General features: G+C 42.5%; 1 protein-coding gene across 2 annotated transcripts in view; it reads right to left on the reverse strand.

Annotated features, from left to right (window-relative positions):
- Positions 1-17,628, reverse strand: part of cac (calcium voltage-gated channel subunit cacophony) — a 108,650-nt gene that overhangs the window by 72,843 nt on the left and 18,179 nt on the right. For both annotated transcript variants that reach the window (XM_080156567.1, XM_080156566.1), the window contains exons 5-6: positions 12,634-12,748; positions 9,210-9,337 (exon numbers count right to left, since the gene is read on the reverse strand). In XM_080156567.1, the coding sequence (XP_080012693.1) occupies positions 9,210-9,337; positions 12,634-12,748 (243 nt within the window). The remainder of the gene's footprint in view (positions 1-9,209; positions 9,338-12,633; positions 12,749-17,628) is intronic.

Here is a 17,628-nt window from a genome sequence, read left to right on the forward strand (position 1 = left end):
TTAGATTGCTAGTATGGACATCATTTATTAGTCAGTTCGTTCATATAGTTGGAGGGAAGGGGATATGGAAAGGGAATGGATAGTGAGATTGTTATTTTAGCCAGCTACAAGTTTCACTTTATTAGAGTATATGATAATCTGGTGTAATATCTAAGTAATAATAAATCTATTTTTCTACAGATTTAAAAGGTCTATCTAAATCCTTCATGTGAGCAAAGCTTTTCTATATTTAACATCGTTGAATGATTATAATCATACTATCGATTTCAAACTTTGCATAGTGTTATGGCACCTGTTAGCATAGGCGTCCAAGGGGGGGGGGGGTAATGGGGCGATTACCCCCCCCCCCATTTAAAATTTACCCCTACGGCACCCCCAACCATTTAGGAGGGGGTATTTACGCCCCCCCCCAAACAATTTTTGGGGGGTAAATACTCCCCCCAAAATAGAAAATCTCTAACAAAAAAAATTTTTGCGCGCTTCGCGCGCATTTTTAATACTAAATTTTTGATAAAATTTAAATTACCCTCCCCAAAAATTTTACCCCGGGGGTAAATTTTGGGGGGGGTAAACAAATTTTACCCCTGCCAACAGATTTTAGGGGGGGTAATTACCCCCCCCCCCCAAGCAAATTTTACCCCCGGGGTAAAAATTTTGGGGGGGGTAAACAAAATTTGCGGCGCGCTTCGCGCGCCATTTTACCCCCCCCCCCCAAAACCGAATTACCCCCCCCTTAAAAAAATTTTACCCCCCCCAAAATAAAAAGCTTGTACGCCCCTGCCTGTTAGTTACACTTTATCATTTATACCAGAAAGTTTTACGACCAATTATTCAATATGATGTTTTGACTTGATTTTTCATGATAATTCCATTGACTATATTACATTATGACATAAGCATAATAGTAAAAAAATCTAGCTGTATTTAATCAAATGTGCGATGTTCGACATTGATATTCATTTTCGTTTATACTTGGTCAGGGCTCGGCAGCCGCGCGTCATCCATGAAAAAATCATTAAATTAAACCCGTTTGGATGCTCTAATATTTTTTTAAAAATAGAATTTCCATATTTGAGCTAGGTTTAGACTTTAAGCTGGTTTTTAAAATTGCAAATGGTTGATTTCACTGATACTTACCGGTGGCTGACGTGCGGATGCCGAGCCCTTTCTCTGGTACTAAATAATTTTTTAATGTTTATTTGTCTGACTATCTGATATGACGAATTTTGCTTTTATGGATGTTGACATCCATGTTTAAAAATGAAAACAAGCTGAAGAGAATTAAATTAAGATAATCTCGTCTGTACAAAACTGATATAAAATTATTTTCATTCAAGAATAACAAGGATGGCTACATCCAATAAAAATAGTGGAGAAGGTTTGGTTTAGAACAATATATTTAGCTCTTGTTCTGACAATTTTAAATATTAGATTTGTTTCTTATTTTTCTTTTTATATACTATTCAATATATTTCTATGTGTACAAGGACACAACAGCGTAACTGGACAAAGTGTCTCAAAAATAAGCCACGTGACGTCATAAAAACGAGGGAAATGAGAGGATAAGTTGGAAAGAAAACCCCTCGTTTTTATGACGTCACATGGCTGATTTTTAGAAACTTTGTCCAGTTACCACAACAGCACGATTGATAAGGCAACATCTCCCCACACCCCCTTCTACCTAACCTATGTTATCATCTATTTTTGTATATATAGTAATAATCCTATTGTAAATGTATTCAGTTTAAAATATATCTTTGTAGTAGTAACTACTGCTAGTTCTTTATTGATAGAATCTTTAAGGCTAGGGGCTCGTTTGACTCGAACTCGCGACTGTAGGTTGAAACGCTTCAACTTACCACATCTTGGTGTCAGCGTGTTTCAATCGAGCCCTGCTAAAACTAGCCAATTCTATCTCTGATTGGACCCTTTTGCAAGTAAGGGGACAGTCAGCCGCCAACTAAGAAGCCAACTGACCCGAGAGACGGCCTTTTTAGGTCAATTTTCCATCATTTTTTAACACATTACGTAGGCATCGGGCCTACTGCAGGCAGATTTGGCCTGCTAAAAGCGCCAGTTAACGGCGTTTTCCGTACCAAGTGGGAGCTGCGCTAGGTGCGCAACCACGGTGATCGGATAATTTAGCCCAGACGGCTAGAGAACCGAGTCTATTTTGGCATGTGTAGCTGGGACAAGCCCCAGGACACCCAGGCCAAACCTATGAGATGGACAGCTGCGTAGCTGGTCTCCCGGAGAAGGCAATGTGTGGCTGCGAAGCTCCAGCACACAAGTAAGGCCTACCACTGCGACGGATAGCAGAATTCGAACCCAAGGCGCGGCAGGACGGGACATTCCCTGCCGCCACCTCTCTGGATTCGAACCCACGGCGCTGCAGGACGGGACATTCCCTGCCGCCACCTCTCTGGATTCGAACCCACGGCGCTGCAGGACGGGACATTCCCTGCCGCCACCTCTCTGGATTCGAACCCACGGCGCTGCAGGACGGGACATTCCCTGCCGCCACTACTGGGATTCGAACCCGCGGCACTGCAGGACGGGACATTCCCTGCCGCCACCACTCCAGATACGAACCATCGGCGCTAGCAGGACGGGTTTTCCCTGCCGCCGCTGCCTCTTCCCAACTGTGTCGCTGGAACCAGCCCAGGACACAACCTACCGGCGCTTGCAGGACAAACATTCCCTGCTGCCACCGCTTCCAGAATCACCCTTAGAGCTCCTAGTGATAATTACACATAAGTGTTTCCAACTGTCAACCAAGTGATAAAGTATAAATTGTTGACCTAGTGATTTAAAAAGCTCAAGTGGTTCGAAGCTCAAGTGTAGACCACCCCTAGAGGTTTGCACTCACTATGGTAGGCGAGAGCACAATAGCTGCGGCCCGGCTGCCGCCGAAGTTCCGCCCGACACCGGCAGAACGGGAGGCCCCCTTGTCCAATGGCCAGGACCTCCACTTCCCCTGCCATATCAGGGTGAGGTTCCCCACTCACGACCCTGCCCAGCACGTACAGGTTGATGCCATGGTTGATTCTGGCAACCGTGTACCAGGGTCTGCTGTTATTTCCGAGTCCCTCATGCACACAATGGGCGTGCAGAGGATGTTGATTCCGGACAACACCCAAATCCTGACCGCTAATGAGGAAGGGCAGCCCCTCCAGGTAATTGGGAAGTTACATGAGTTGTATATGGCAGTTAGTCATACTCTCATACTCCATCTGTACCACGTGTCCGTGGTACGGAATCTCTCGCATCCACTGAACTTAGGGGGGTACTTCTTGCGTGAATTCGGAACTAGGCTTTGTTTCGACATGCAAACCCCCTGTCTGTGGGTGCGTGGGGAGTTCATCCCCCTCCGCGGCGTCCCTGTGGACCAGGAGACCGCAGAGAGAGAATTGAGCTACGAGGCGCCCCTGCCAGGCCCTCTGCCAGAGCAGCCGGGCGTAGTCAAGCAAGGGACACACTAGGTGGATACTGCGCTGAACGTCCCCACAGGGGGACCAACCTGCTAGCCATGGGAGTGCCCCCAGTGCCCCTGGTGCCCCTGGAGAACCTGCCAACGACGTTCCCCGAGATTTCCAGCCCTCCAGAGCCCATCTTCTCTGCAGATACCTTTATCAACGGCCAGCCGTGTCCACCTGGCCCCCTCTACCTGGGGCCCCCAGCGGCCCAGCCCGCTAAGTCACGGTCAGCCAAGTCCGAGACCAGGCCCGTCAAGTCGTGGTCTGATGCACTCGGAGCCGCACCCGACCCCCACAATTCAGCCACTCCCGGCGCCGAGCCCGTCAAGTCGTGGCCGGACGCCCCCAGAGCCAAGGCTGGCCCCGCGCCAACCACCACTTACAAGCTGAATGCCGTCACTCCAGCCAATGGCCAACCACCCCAGCTCTGAACGGCCAAGCGGGTGGCCCTGCCTGGGCGCAGCATCATGGCTGTCCCTGTTGAACTGGTGGGACACCGCACCAAGGACGCCATCCAGCTGTCTGCCCCGGAACAGAAGTTTGGGGAGTACCTTGTCATCCCAGAAGGCCTGTATGCGCACCGGCCTGGCTCCGCTAACGTGTTCCGAGTAAAAAACAGTAACAAGCCCTTTCCACTCCACAGGGGGGAGCATAGGCCGCTGATAATTCGTCAGTGTTTCTGTAACAATGTGGCTTATGGATATGGGATAGGGTTGTCAGCCCTAAGCCCTATGATTGCGGTGTAAAGCGTCCATTTGTACGTGTTCCGAGTACTGGTGGTGAATGAGGGGGAGATGCCTCTCCTGCTGAACGCTGGCCTCCCCGTGGCAGGGGAGCTGGTGAAGCCCGACATCCTGGAGGTCTCTGACGAGCCTCCCCCTCGCCTCCACTCCATCCAAGAGCCTTCTGAACCCCAAGATATGCAGCAGCTGTGGGCAGACCTTGAGATGGAAGAGAACAAGTTCTTACGCAAGGACCCCCTGCTCAAGAAGGAGGATTGGACTATGCTATCGGAGTACAGAGACGTATTCTCCAACTCTACCCCGGGCTGCACCGACGTAGTAGAGCTGCAACTCCGACTAAAGCCGGGGACCCAGCCAATCCGCCAGAAATTTCGTGATCTGAACCCCCGGCAGGAGGCTGAGTTGGAAAGCCAGCTGGCTACCTGGCTGAAGGAAGGAGTAATAGAGCCCTCGGACTCGGCCTGGAGCAGCCCCCTGGTGCCCATCAAGAAGAAGGACGGGAGCACCCGTTGGGCTGTCGACTACCGGGCCCTCAACAAGTGTCTCGAGCTAGACAGCTACCCCCTGCCCAAGATCCAGCAACTGGTAGAACGAGCCGGGGGACACCGCGTCTACAGTGCCTTAGACGCAGTGGCCGCGTATTACACCATCCGAGTGTCCGAGGATAGCTGGCCCTGCACGGCCTTCACCACACCTAGAGGCTTGTACCAGTGGAAAAGGATGCCCTTTGGCCTAGCCACCGCACCTTCCGTCTACTCCAGGTTCATCGCCGGGGTCCTAAACCCACTGGGCACGGCCAACCTCCAGTTATACCTGGATGATGTCTTGTCCTTCCACAATGACACCTGGGCCCACCTGGCTAGACTCCGAGAGGTCTTGGAAGCCCACCGTCGGGGAGGAATCCGCCTCAAGCCCTCCAAGACCAAGCTGTTCCGAGCCAAGGTAGACTATCTGGGCCACACCCTCAGCTGCGAAGGCATAGCCATGCAGGAGGACTACATTGACCGCATCCTCAACTGGCCAGCCCCCAGCACCCCCAAGGACCTGCTGGCGCTCCTGGGGTTCTTTGGGTACTACCGGCTGTTCATCCCGGAGTACGCCGACCTCACCTACGAGATGAATCGGCAGAAGACGGCCAAGGCACTGACATGGACAGCTGAGATGGAGGCCCAGCTGGTACAGCTCAAGGATAAGTTCCGCCAAGCCCCGATCTGAGCGCCACCCAGGTTTGACCTACCAGCCGTGTTCCAGCTCACCACGGACTACAGCAGCCGGGCCATCTCCGCCATTCTCAGCCAGTGCCAGGACGGCAAGGAGAGGCTCATTGCCGCCGTGGGGCGCAAGACGACTGACCCCGAGACCCGCTACCCGTCCTGGAAGGGAGAGATGGCCGCCATCATGTATGGGATCCGGAAATTCCATGGGATCCTGTCCTACTGCAGCTTCCAGATCAACACTGATTCCTCTGCCTTACTACAAATGAAGTCACTGAACGCATCCACAGGGATGGTAGCCCGCTGGCAGGAGGAACTAGCGGCCCTAGACTTCACCGTCTGCCATCTATCCGGCGCCCAGAACACCAACGCCGATGCCCTCAGCCGCCGGGAGGATGACAACATGCCTGCCCCGTCTGCCGAAGAATTAGCAGAGCAGGCCGAGTATCTCCACCATCTCTGCCAGCTAGGGGAGTCCGCACCTGGCAGACCCTCCACAGTACGGCTGGACCCAGAACGAGTCCTGGAAGCCCAGACCCAGGATCCCCTCCTGCTCCATGTCCGCCAATGGGTGGCTGACGGAAAGCCCCCAACTAAGGCTGAGCTCCGGGGCAAGGACCCAGACGAGCAGCAGTGCGCCAGCCGATTCACAGCATGGCTGCCTTACCACCACTGACAAGACCTTGACAGGAAAGAGAACTCTGTACCTGCTGCCTTCGGCCCTCCGGCAGGACGCGTTCTTCCTGGCCCATGGAGCCCCCATGGCTGGACACCATGGGATGGACGCCACTAAGCTTGCGTCGCCATGCACTTCTGGTGGCCCAACATGCCCCGCGACGTCCGCCTGATGGTCCAGACCTGCCCTGAGTGCGTACAGAAGGTCACCACGGAGCGGTTGAAAGCCGGGGTACACGTGCCCTCCCGGCAGGGGTATCCACAGCAAGTCCTGTTCATTGACCTGGTGGGGCCCCTACCAGAGACGCCAGCCGGGAACCCCTATATCCTCACCTGTCAAGATGGGTTCAGCCGGTTTGTCAGCCTCTACGCCATCCCCAACAAGCGCACCCTCACGGTGGCCGAGGCCTTACTGCACCGCCACATAGCCACGTTCGGATGTCCCCTGAAGATCCACTCCGACAATGGGATGGAGTTCACCGGCCAGGTATTCAAGGAACTGGCCTCCAAGCTTGAGATTGGCCTGACACATCCGCCGCCCTACAACCCGCAGTCCAACCGAGTCGAGAGGTTCCACCGGACGCTCAACACAGGCATGCGGATGTTCCTGGACCGAGACGACAACAACTGGGAACCGCACTTGCCTGCTATTGCCTTTGCCTACAACACCAAGACCTGCAGGCCCACAGGCGTGACCCCCTTTCTGGCCTACTTTGGGAGAGAGGCCAAGCTTCCTGTGGACTTGGTGCTCCGGCTGCCGGACACTGAGTATGCGTCGTTCCCAGCCAACGTCCAGGCCCTCCTGCAGCGATACCAAGCCGTGTTTGATGCAATCCAGCAACGAGAAGACGGGACCATCTGAAGGAGCGCGGCAGCCTACGAGGGAACGGCCAAGTACGAGGTTGGAGACCTGGTCTGGTATCTGGCCCCCCGCCTGGTGCCGGGGAAAGCAGCCAAGACTACCAAGAGGTGGATCAGCCCCTGGAAGATAGTGAGCCAGGCGACGGACGTCCACTACGTCATCAGCCCCGCCTCTCCGACAGCCAAGATCTCAGAAATCACCGCGCATGTTGGCCGGCTGCGCAAATACACGGGAGATGTCACCGCCCAGCAGATTCCAACGGACATTCAGGACGACTTGGACGGCGACGAAGACGCCACCGAGCTGCCGGTCGGAGCCGCGGCGGTGCCATCCAGTGGACCAGGGCAGCTCCCCGTGTATCAGCCGGCTGCCGCGGCAACAGAAGCCCCACAGCCCAGCCGCCAGGATCGTGACCCGGTGGAAGAGAACCAGCCTAGCGAGCCACAGCTGGCGCCGCCGGCCCCAGAACCACCCACTGATGCAGTTTGGACATGGAGCCCCTACCTGCCAGCAGCGAGCCCCCAGGGAGAGAAGTTGCCACCAAGATGGAAGTAGCGGCCCCTGAGGGCGAAGCAGAAGCGATGTGCCCCCTCCAGATGACAGCCATCCCCATCCGGGTAGGAGCCAAGAGGCCGAGCAACCTGGACAAGACAGGCGCCCCTATGGAGTTCTACGCGCCTACTACCATCGTTGTCCCTCCCCTGGGAGCCTCTAGAGTGAGCCTGGGTCTCCGTGTCCAGCTGCCTGCCAAGACAGAGATAGTTCTGCAGACAAGGCCTAACTTCCAACGCCGAGGCCTGGCCGTCGCCAACCCTCAGCTGGGAACCAACCGGGAGTTGACCATGCTGATATCCAACCACAGTCTGACCGAGCAACAAGTTTCCCAAGGGGCCTGTGTAGCCCGAGCTGTCCTACACCGCGCTGTGCCCCAGGGAGAATCTGCCGTCCCCCACGGTTCAAGGCCTGATGTCCCAGTGGTCCCGCAGCCCTTGAAGGGGAGGATGTGGTAAGACGGCAGTATACGGACAAGCCTTTCATAGAGTTGCTATGCTGCGGCTTATCAAATCACCACCCAGCGCTAATCCTATTATCACCATTTCACCCCTGCCCCTCCGGGGCCTTGCCGAGACCTCACAAGCAGCGGTCAGATTGGACAGCTCTAATAGTGGGAGGGGCGCGGCCCCTCTACAACCCCAAGCCCCAGTCAACTATCTTACCGGGAGATGCCTGCCTTCCCCTGACTGCAGCTTACACCACAAATATCTACCGCAGCAGGGCTCCGCCCTCATCTCCCCACACCCCCTTCTACCTAACCTATGTTATCATCTATTTTTGTATATATAGTAATAATCCTATTGTAAATGTATTCAGTTTAAAATATATCTTTGTAGTAGTAACTACTGCTAGTTCTTTATTGATAGAATCTTTAAGGCTAGGGGCTCGTTTGACTCAAACTCGCGACTGTAGGTTGAAACGCTTCAACTTACCACATTATGTTTAAAGTAATTATCCTATTAAATAAGGAAATAAGGGTTTTTATGCCCAATGTTTAACATCACAATAACTACTAAACGATTGTGTTCTCTATTTTAGGTAAGCTTCACAAGTTCACATAGATCATGTAATGGTTTCAGGATCTATGTGTATCGGGATGGTTTTAAGCTACTGTTCTATCCCCTCTATTCCAATTTAGGTTTTTCAGGGCAACAAATAGAGTGGTGTCGGTAGTAAAATTGCAGACATAACGTGAATAGAATTGGGAGGATAAATATGCTCACAATATTCTAGAAATTATTTTAGAATTTTCAATATTTACAAATACCCAATCTTTAACTTTTTCTAGCTCAACATAAACTAAATAAAAAAGAAGAGCATTAAAGGATTAAAATTTCAAGCTTTTTTAGTTTATAACAAGGAACAGTTAATTTATATGTAGCTTAATTGACCAGGAGAAGGTTACCCTCTTGAACACTAACAGCCTACCGTACAACGCAGAAACGTAATATGACTAAATTACATCTTTGTTATTAAAGACTTTTTTACCAACAAGTGCATGGTGGGGACCCTTTTCGAATGCTAGTGACTTGGCTGTGTTTATATTTCCGATGCTATCGAGTAGGCAGAGGATCACAACCTCGTGGGTAGAATTACATATATATCGAGCCCTCCCCCCCCCCTCCCCCTCTCTTCTTTTATTTTAATGTAAGCAGTACAAAAGTTACATTAGGTAATTACTTACTTGGAACGCCAGAGACAAGTTTGAGAGGTCTGAGTACTCTGATGGCTCTGAGAGTCCTGAGGTCAACAGGCAAAGCCGCCTCCGCCTTCACACCCTCCTCTTTCTCTTCTGTCAGAATTGTTATAAACCTGAACAAATAAAAAATTTATTTATACAACATTAAAGTAAAAGAGTATAGGGTAAACGGGTTAAATGTCTGTATGTTCACAACCCGAGGACCCTGTGCCGAATTTTAAATGGATCTTTGAATATCTGAGTCGGAAATATTAACACATCCAAGTCGCTACAAAAGAGCAGAAAATAATTTAAGAGCAGATGTAAAAGGTCCCCAACTCTGGATTCAGGGGTTATCTGGATTGTATATCTATACTTATGCATTTGTTTATACAACTTACCAGGGCGAATAGTATAAAAAAGTAATATATTAAATGTTATAAATGTTTCATAAGAAAAAAATCATTTCGCCTCCAATTTTCATATGTAAAAGAATGATATTTAGACAAAATGTATTATTTTCTGTATGTAATCTTGTCGGTAATTGTTATCAACAAAAAATAATTAGATATTTATATTTTGATTTATTTTTATTTTTGACCAAATAATACTTATAACAGTAGTCTGTCTGTCTGTTGTATTTCCGCTACGATCTCCTATAAAGTTGGACTGATCTTTGAATAATTGTAAGGAAAGTTTCATATTTGTCCAGGTGATAATTAAGCTTAGATTGAGGGCGGAAGGGTGACGATATGGCACTTAAAAGTCTTGCAATAGTTTTATGTCATATCTGCCTTTTTTACCTACACTTTCGAATGCAAAGCCTCTAGAATCTAGGAGTGCCCCGCTAATTTTCTTAAAATAAAATTCATTTGTTTATTTAAAATCTACTAGCGGCTACGCCCCTAGAGGCCTCTAGGGGCACTTTAGGAGGAGAGAGTCAAATTTAATAACCCAATTTCTTATTCTAAATTTTTAAAGAAAAAGTAAAGAAAAATTTTTTTTTGGGGGGGGGGGCAAAAAAAAAATTTTTGGGAGGGGGGTGCATCCCCTCTCATTTTTAATTTTAGTTAAAAAAAAAAATTTTTTAAATTATTTTTAGGGGGGGGGATTTTTCATTTTTGGGGGGGGTTTGGGGTGTCCCACCCCCCAAAAAAATAGTTATAAACCTTCCCGGGACCTATGAGAAGCTACCCTGTTAAGGAGAACCCGATCGGTTCAGCGGTTAGCGAGATCCTTCGGTACAGACACACAGATACACAGACACACAGACATCCTGTTACTTTAGTATAAGGATAATATATAATGTCCAAAATCGTCCTTATTTAATTTATCCTTTCCAAACTTCTACAAATATATAAATTTTAAAATTTATCCACCAACAGTCGAAAGAAATTTTCAATTCGGTTTTTGTCAACCACAATATGGAGAAACTTTTAAAACTTCTTTTTATAACAACATTCATCTCTTTCAAATAAATTTGTTAAAACAACAAGGATGACAACATCCATAAAAGCGAAGCTCTGAAACGGTAGGACAAACGAATCGTAAGTAAATTAGTAAATAAGCTAAACAGCTAACATGCAGGATACTGTTTAAGGACATACCTATATTTTCAGAGCTGGATCTTTAAATCATTTAGTGGTGCGCCAGATCGGCGCACCTTATATCAATCTTTAAATCTAAATGGCATAGGCGAACTAGCGCAACCAGCGCCTCTGTAACCACCGCGCCAGATCAGGGTGAACTGAATTTAATAAATAAATATTTTTTTCAATTAGTTTAATATTTTATTGCAAAACTATCGTGAAAACATTTCTATAATTATTTTTTAAATAATATTTTTAATATAACTTGTATAACGTGTTAGTACAATATATTATATAAAATATCGTACTGACACGGCTAAAGTTGTACCAGCGCGGATCGGACACCGCCAAAAATCTTTTAAAAATCAATGTTTTTTAGCAGTGGCTGTAGCGCACCGTCGGCCCACCTCCGGCCCACCTCTAGCGCACCCCGATCCGGTTCACCACTAAGATGATTTAAAGATCCAGCTCAGGACTTAATTATAGAGTTGCTAAACTTCTTAAATCGAACCTAATTGTTATGGGAATCATAATGCAAACTTTGAAATCGAAAGGACAACTCTAATATGTTTAAATTAACGAAAAGAGCTAACCGTTACGGACTGACGGACCGATCCTGATCATAGAAAAGCTATGCTTTTAATAAATTGTTAAAACAAAAATGTAAAACAAAGGGGAAAGATAAAGACAAAGAGTTCTCATCAAAATCAACTTCTTGTGTAAGACAATAGTATTTAAGAAAAAATGGACCATTATTTTATTACATGGATTGTCAGCCACGCTGATTGCATCTGGCTTAAAACCGCCAAATTGAAGGAATATTTTTTATTATATAATACGAAGCATCTTTATCCTAGAAGCCCTATTTTCTACATTTTTATTAAACCAGAGCCGCTGCTAATCCGCATTTTTAAAATGATTTAAAGTCGCCCTTAAAAGCGGCAGCAGTACCCTGTTTTATAATTCTTATGTATTCTGTGGCTCATGGACAAAATGATGAAAATTTATTTAGAAATTTATTTTTACTTTGAAAATGTTTTTGTGTTTAATGTCTTGCCATCTAATTGGAATCCATTAAAGGCTATGACAATCTCCCAGGCTGGCTTAGCAAATTTTGTAGGATTTAGCCTCTTAATTAAAAAAAAGAAAAAAAAATTTAAGAAAAATTCCGTATTCTGTAGATTTTTTTCATATTCTTTCTGATAATTCTACCAATTTAGATAATTTCTAGGTTATTTAAATGATTTTTTAAAACAATGAATATACATAACTCTTTGAAAATAAAAGCCTAACCTAAAAAAAACAAATTTCTGATTTTTTTCAGGATCAGGGAATGAAAGTAAACAATCTGAAATATTTATTCCTAGATGACAAATACGAAAATTTTAGTTGACTCAGAGTAAATGATATTGATTTTTTTCTTACTGTGACTAATATCAAAAGATGTTTTGAAAAATAGCTTTTTGTAAAAATTACGTAAATATACATATGTATATAAAAAAGATTCTAACTTTGGTTCATTATATCATTTGAGAGTTTTAATAAGGGGCTAGGCCAAAAAAGGGCTTGTCCCATTGCATTGCACTGTTAGGACTTTAAGGTTAAAGGTTGTCCAATAAAGGAGTTGGTTGTCTGTATTATTTACTTTTAAAATATCAGCCTAAATAAATCGTAAGAGCATTACAAATTATACAGGAGTGCTCACTGCTCATTGATAAAGAAAATCTTCGCAAAAAAAAGTTTTTTCTGCCTTAAAAAAATATATACACCCATAAATGTATCTGTCATACGGACTGACGGACATTTTAAATTATAGAGAAGCTCCGCTTCGGCTAACTTACCCTGTGCACACGACAACAAAGTCCATAATGTTCCAGACATTTCTGAGATAGGAGCCAGGATGGAGAACAAATCCCAGGGCCAGGATTTTCAAAATACATTCCACACAAAATATACCTGGAAAAATATTCCAGTATTACTTCAAAATCGATTAATAACCGCTGGATTAGAACAGGTAGGTTCTCAGCCATACAGAAACATCATGTATAACATCAGTTTTGTTAACACGGGACGTCTACCCTTCTTATATTTACAATAATCTTATCATTTTTTCATATTCGTGAAAAATTGTCTGTAATGCGATGTTATACATGATTTTTCGGTATGACTAAGAACCGTTTTTAATCGAGCCGATATTGATCGGTTTCGAAGCCATATTGGAAATGATATTAAATACATAGTTGGTTAAATCTTCTTTTTTCATGATGAAATCTGGTAGTAAAATTTATTCCAAACTTTGAACCTAAACTGCACGGTATAAAATAATTTGAAAAAATAGGACCAGGGCTCGGCAGCCGCAGTTATATCTAACAGTAAGCTGCATTTTAATCGAAATTTGGTAGTCACAAAGTATGATGGTTATATTTTTATATTACAGTATGAAAAAAATGAATGAAAAACATCTAAAATTATATATTATCTAAAACTTATTATGCAGAATAATAAGTTTTAAATATAATCAAAATTGTATATAAAAATTACTGAAATTTAAGGACATACTTACATTTTAGGACTTAATTACGGATATGTTTATCTTATAATATTGTAACTTGTTGTTCTAGGAATCAATATTCAAAAAATCCGATGAATAGGATAATTGTATCATACAAAATGTTGTTGTTAAAAAAAGTATAGAAACAGCATGTTTTTAAAGGGCGTTCTAGTAACTATTATAGAGTTGCTGCGCTTTCTAATTTGTACCTAACTGTTAAAGGAATCATCATGCAACGTTTGAAGTTGATATGACAATTATCAATAAGAGCTAACCGCTATGTACGGACAGACGGACGTTCAGACAAACCCTAATCAAAAAAAGGTTAGCTTTTAATGGTAGCGACTAAGTGGCAGCTATCAAGCCCTGAAAAGAACTGTCATAACCAGAATAAAAACAAAAACAAGTACGTAAACATTCAATATTTCAGAGATAGGCGTACACTTGGAGGGGATTAGATTATCCTAACCTCAGACTATTTCCAAAGAGTGGAACATTTCACAGGAGGGTGGGGTAAATAAATCCAGGGGTTGGATGATCAAATATTTGTCACTAGATCCCTCCTTATCCTAACAATATTTGCCATAGATAGAGAGGTATTTGTGTATCCCCCCCCCCCTTGTTTATTTTTTTTAATTTGGAGGGGTAGGGCCTTAAAAATGTACATATCAGCCCAAAGGTTTTATTTGTTCATATACCCTTTAGGAAGCAGTTCTTAGATAGGTGGCACTGTAACTTAAATTCCTCAGTGCAACTGTATAGTGAGATGAAAAATAAATTTTATATATTCTTTTAACTATTTTATTTCTAAATGCTAGAGGCGCTGATGCTAGTATCAAATACTAATATGATGTTTGTGAACATATATCAATATTTTGTATGTATATGTTTCAATACAAGTGTTTTCTTTTTACATTTTTCGTCTTTTTTGTTATTGTTACATTTTCAAACATTCATTCTCAATATTTTATATTTTTATTATACAAATATTTTATTTTAAATATTCTTTTTTATTAAATAGAAGGGAATTTCATATTTTAAGGAAAACCTGAGAACGAGAACTTTAGCTCAGGACAATTGATATAGGATATACGTGGATATTATGACAGGGGGGAAAATTGATGTCAAGTTAGCTTGCTAATATGGACCTCATTTATTGGTAAGTTCGTTAATCCAGTAGAAGGGGAGTGGATGTGTTACGGGGGTTGGATGGAGGCTATTGTTATTTTAGCCATCTACGAGCATTTCTTTACTAGAGTACATGAAATTTGGTGCAACATCCAAGTAAAAATATATCGTTTTCATGAATATAGAGATCGAATAATGGATATTACAAATTTCAAAAGTATGGATAATCAATGCAATCCATTTTTAGACCAATAGTTAGAGTAGGAACACTCCATTAACATTATTGGTTGGAAAGCGTTACAACTTGGTACGAAAGGGAATAATGAGTCAGCTAAAAACAGTTAAAAAAAACAGATAGTTTCTAAGTTGGACAATTTCTTGTGTCTTTATTCCAGTATGGCTTAGGAACCAGGGAGTAAGGGAGGGGACAATGGATCGAATATTCAATCTTTAGGAGTCTCAGACTTTGGGGACTGGCTTAAAGGGAACATGCAAGAATTTAGCAGTTTCTAACCAATCTTGGGGACCAATTATGAATGACGTCACGCAAAATCATGCATAATTTCGCGGCAAACTAGCGCGTCAACAAAAAGATAAACAATAACAAGCAGACAGAATATTTTGATTTTGAAAATTATTTTGTAAATTGAATCATTACATTTTTTGGATCTACTGCAGTTCATGGTAAAATATTGCTGGTAACGAACATTGCTATAAATTTATGAATTTTAAAGGCTGCTAGCTGCCAAACGGCTGAACGTAGAGATCATACCCGCACTCTGTTTTAAGCAGCATAAGAAGGCCTACAAATAATCTGGAAAACCCATAAATCAATAATGCATAATTATCTCGCAGTGCAGGAAAATGTGCGAAAAAGACCTATTTTACGCGGTTTTTCTTCAGTGAAGCTTTCCCTGTGCATCATTGGATCTTGGCTATTCCAGATTATTTGAGGGCCTTCTTATGCCGCTAAAAATGGTGTGCGGGCATGATCTGTACGTTCAGCCGTTTGGCAGCTAGCAGACTTTAAAATTCATAAATTCATAGCAATGTTCGTTACCAGCAATATTTTACCGTGAACTGCAGTAGATCCCATTTTTTATATCTAATTCTTGTTTAATGTTAATTCATTCCGATTAGTGCGTTGTAGAAAGAAATTATATTAAGATTATTAGTTATTATGAGCAGAGCCTTCCTATTATTAGGTCCCGCACATTTGTACGTCCGTAACGGTTAGCTCTTTTCGTTACTTTAGACATGTTAGATGTTTCTTATTGATTTAATGTAAAGGCAAAAGTTTTTTGTCTTTAGCTTAATATTTTTGTAATTAATGATCCGATTAATTTCAAAATTTTAGGGAAAATTCACGAAGTCCTGAGTTGTTCAAGGTTTGTTTATCATTAAAATCTCAAGATGGTGTTATTTTATTTTTCTGTTCTGGATGCTAGGAGCGCAGCTACCAGTTATCCTAAGATATGTTACTTAAACCTTAAGATCTTTAAAATTAAGATGTACTTATGTTCTCAACTATTTTATTTATGTAGTATGAAATTTTGACGCAAGGTATCTCATTTTTATTTCGTTAAATGAAATAACTTGAGTTAAAAGTTCTGTAGGAAGGTAATTGTTTTAGTAAAGAAGGTGTATCAACTTTTTTTTATAGCTAGCCGGTTCTTTTAGTAAGTAGTAGATGTAAAATTTTTCATAGAATTCAGATATGCAATCGGTTTTTTTGTAGACCTCTTATTTTTTAAGAAAAAATTAAGTCGATTTTAAGGTACTAAAATGCAACAAAAAAAAAGAAAGAAAATGGCCATTATGAACAAAAATAGTAAGATCTTTAATTTGACACCTTACTTTTTCAATTCTGTCAGGTAATTATTGAAAAAATCGATTTTTTTAAACCCACGAGAATAAAAACTTTGAACTTAATTTTATTATTTCACAGATAAAAAAATATGGGTTCATATATACCTTTAGAATCAGAAAAATATTACGAATTCATTGTAAGCAAAATTGAAAAAAAAGTTTACAATATAGTATATAAACTACAATAAAAGGAATTATATGAAAATATCATATTATATTGAACAGGCAACGTCTTAATTCTTGAATGAGTATAAAAATGGAAAGGGGGTAAAGAGGGGGTAAAGAGGGGGTAAAAAAGGGAAGACGATAGTGTTGCCTGAACAAAAAATACAATTGGCCATTTGTTTAATTTTATATTTTTTTACTTTTTTTCAATTTTGCTTACAATGGATTCGTAATATTTTTCTGATTCTAAAGGTATATATGAACCCATGTTTTTTATGTCTGTTTGAGAAAATATTTAGGTCTAAAGTTTTTATTAAACCGAGGTTAAAAAAATAGATTTTTTCAATAATTACTCAACAGAATTTTAAAAGTAAGGTGTCAAATTAAAGATCTTACTATTTTTGTTCTTACTGGCCATTTTCTTCTTTTATTTTGTTGCGTTTTAGTACCTTAAAACCGACTTAATTATTTTTTTAAAAAACTTAAATTACTTAAAAAATAAGAGGTCTACAAAAAAACCGATTGCATATCTGAATTCTATGGAAAAATTTACATCTACTACTTACTAAAAGAACCGGCTAGCTGTAAAAAAAAAAGTTGATACACCTTCTTTTGTAATATAATTATTTAAAGGCTTTTTCATGTCTAAGCTTTATAATAAATACAATAAAAAAATTGGGTAAAAGATGTAGTAAAAGTAAAATGGTATGTTTCCTTAATTTTCCGAAGTTTAAATAATAACAATTATGGAAATGAATTGTAAACAAGGGTTTTGATCTCTAGAATCAAAAGCTTGTAGTAAAGCATCAGTTTAAGGATGGTGCATTTCGAATTAAAAACAAGTCAAAAATTTCCACTAAAGGTTGCTATATTGCAAATACTTGTTTTATCTGGAAATATCTGGGTTTTCAACCTTAAAGGGTCACAACTATAAAATTGAATTAACTGCCCATTGTCCCCTCCCTTACTCCCTGCTTCGGAACCGATTAATATGCGCTGGATTAAAACCGTTTCTTAGCCACACTGAAAAATTATTTAAAGCATCGTATTAAAAACAATTTCCCACGAATATCAAAATAGATATCATAAAATGAATACCAGTTGTAATTAAAATTAGATTTAA

This window comes from Acartia tonsa, chromosome 4, assembly GCF_053477335.1.
Source record: "Acartia tonsa isolate MP-2025a chromosome 4, ASM5347733v1, whole genome shotgun sequence".
In the NCBI taxonomy this organism is placed as follows: Eukaryota; Metazoa; Arthropoda; class Copepoda; order Calanoida; family Acartiidae; genus Acartia; species Acartia tonsa.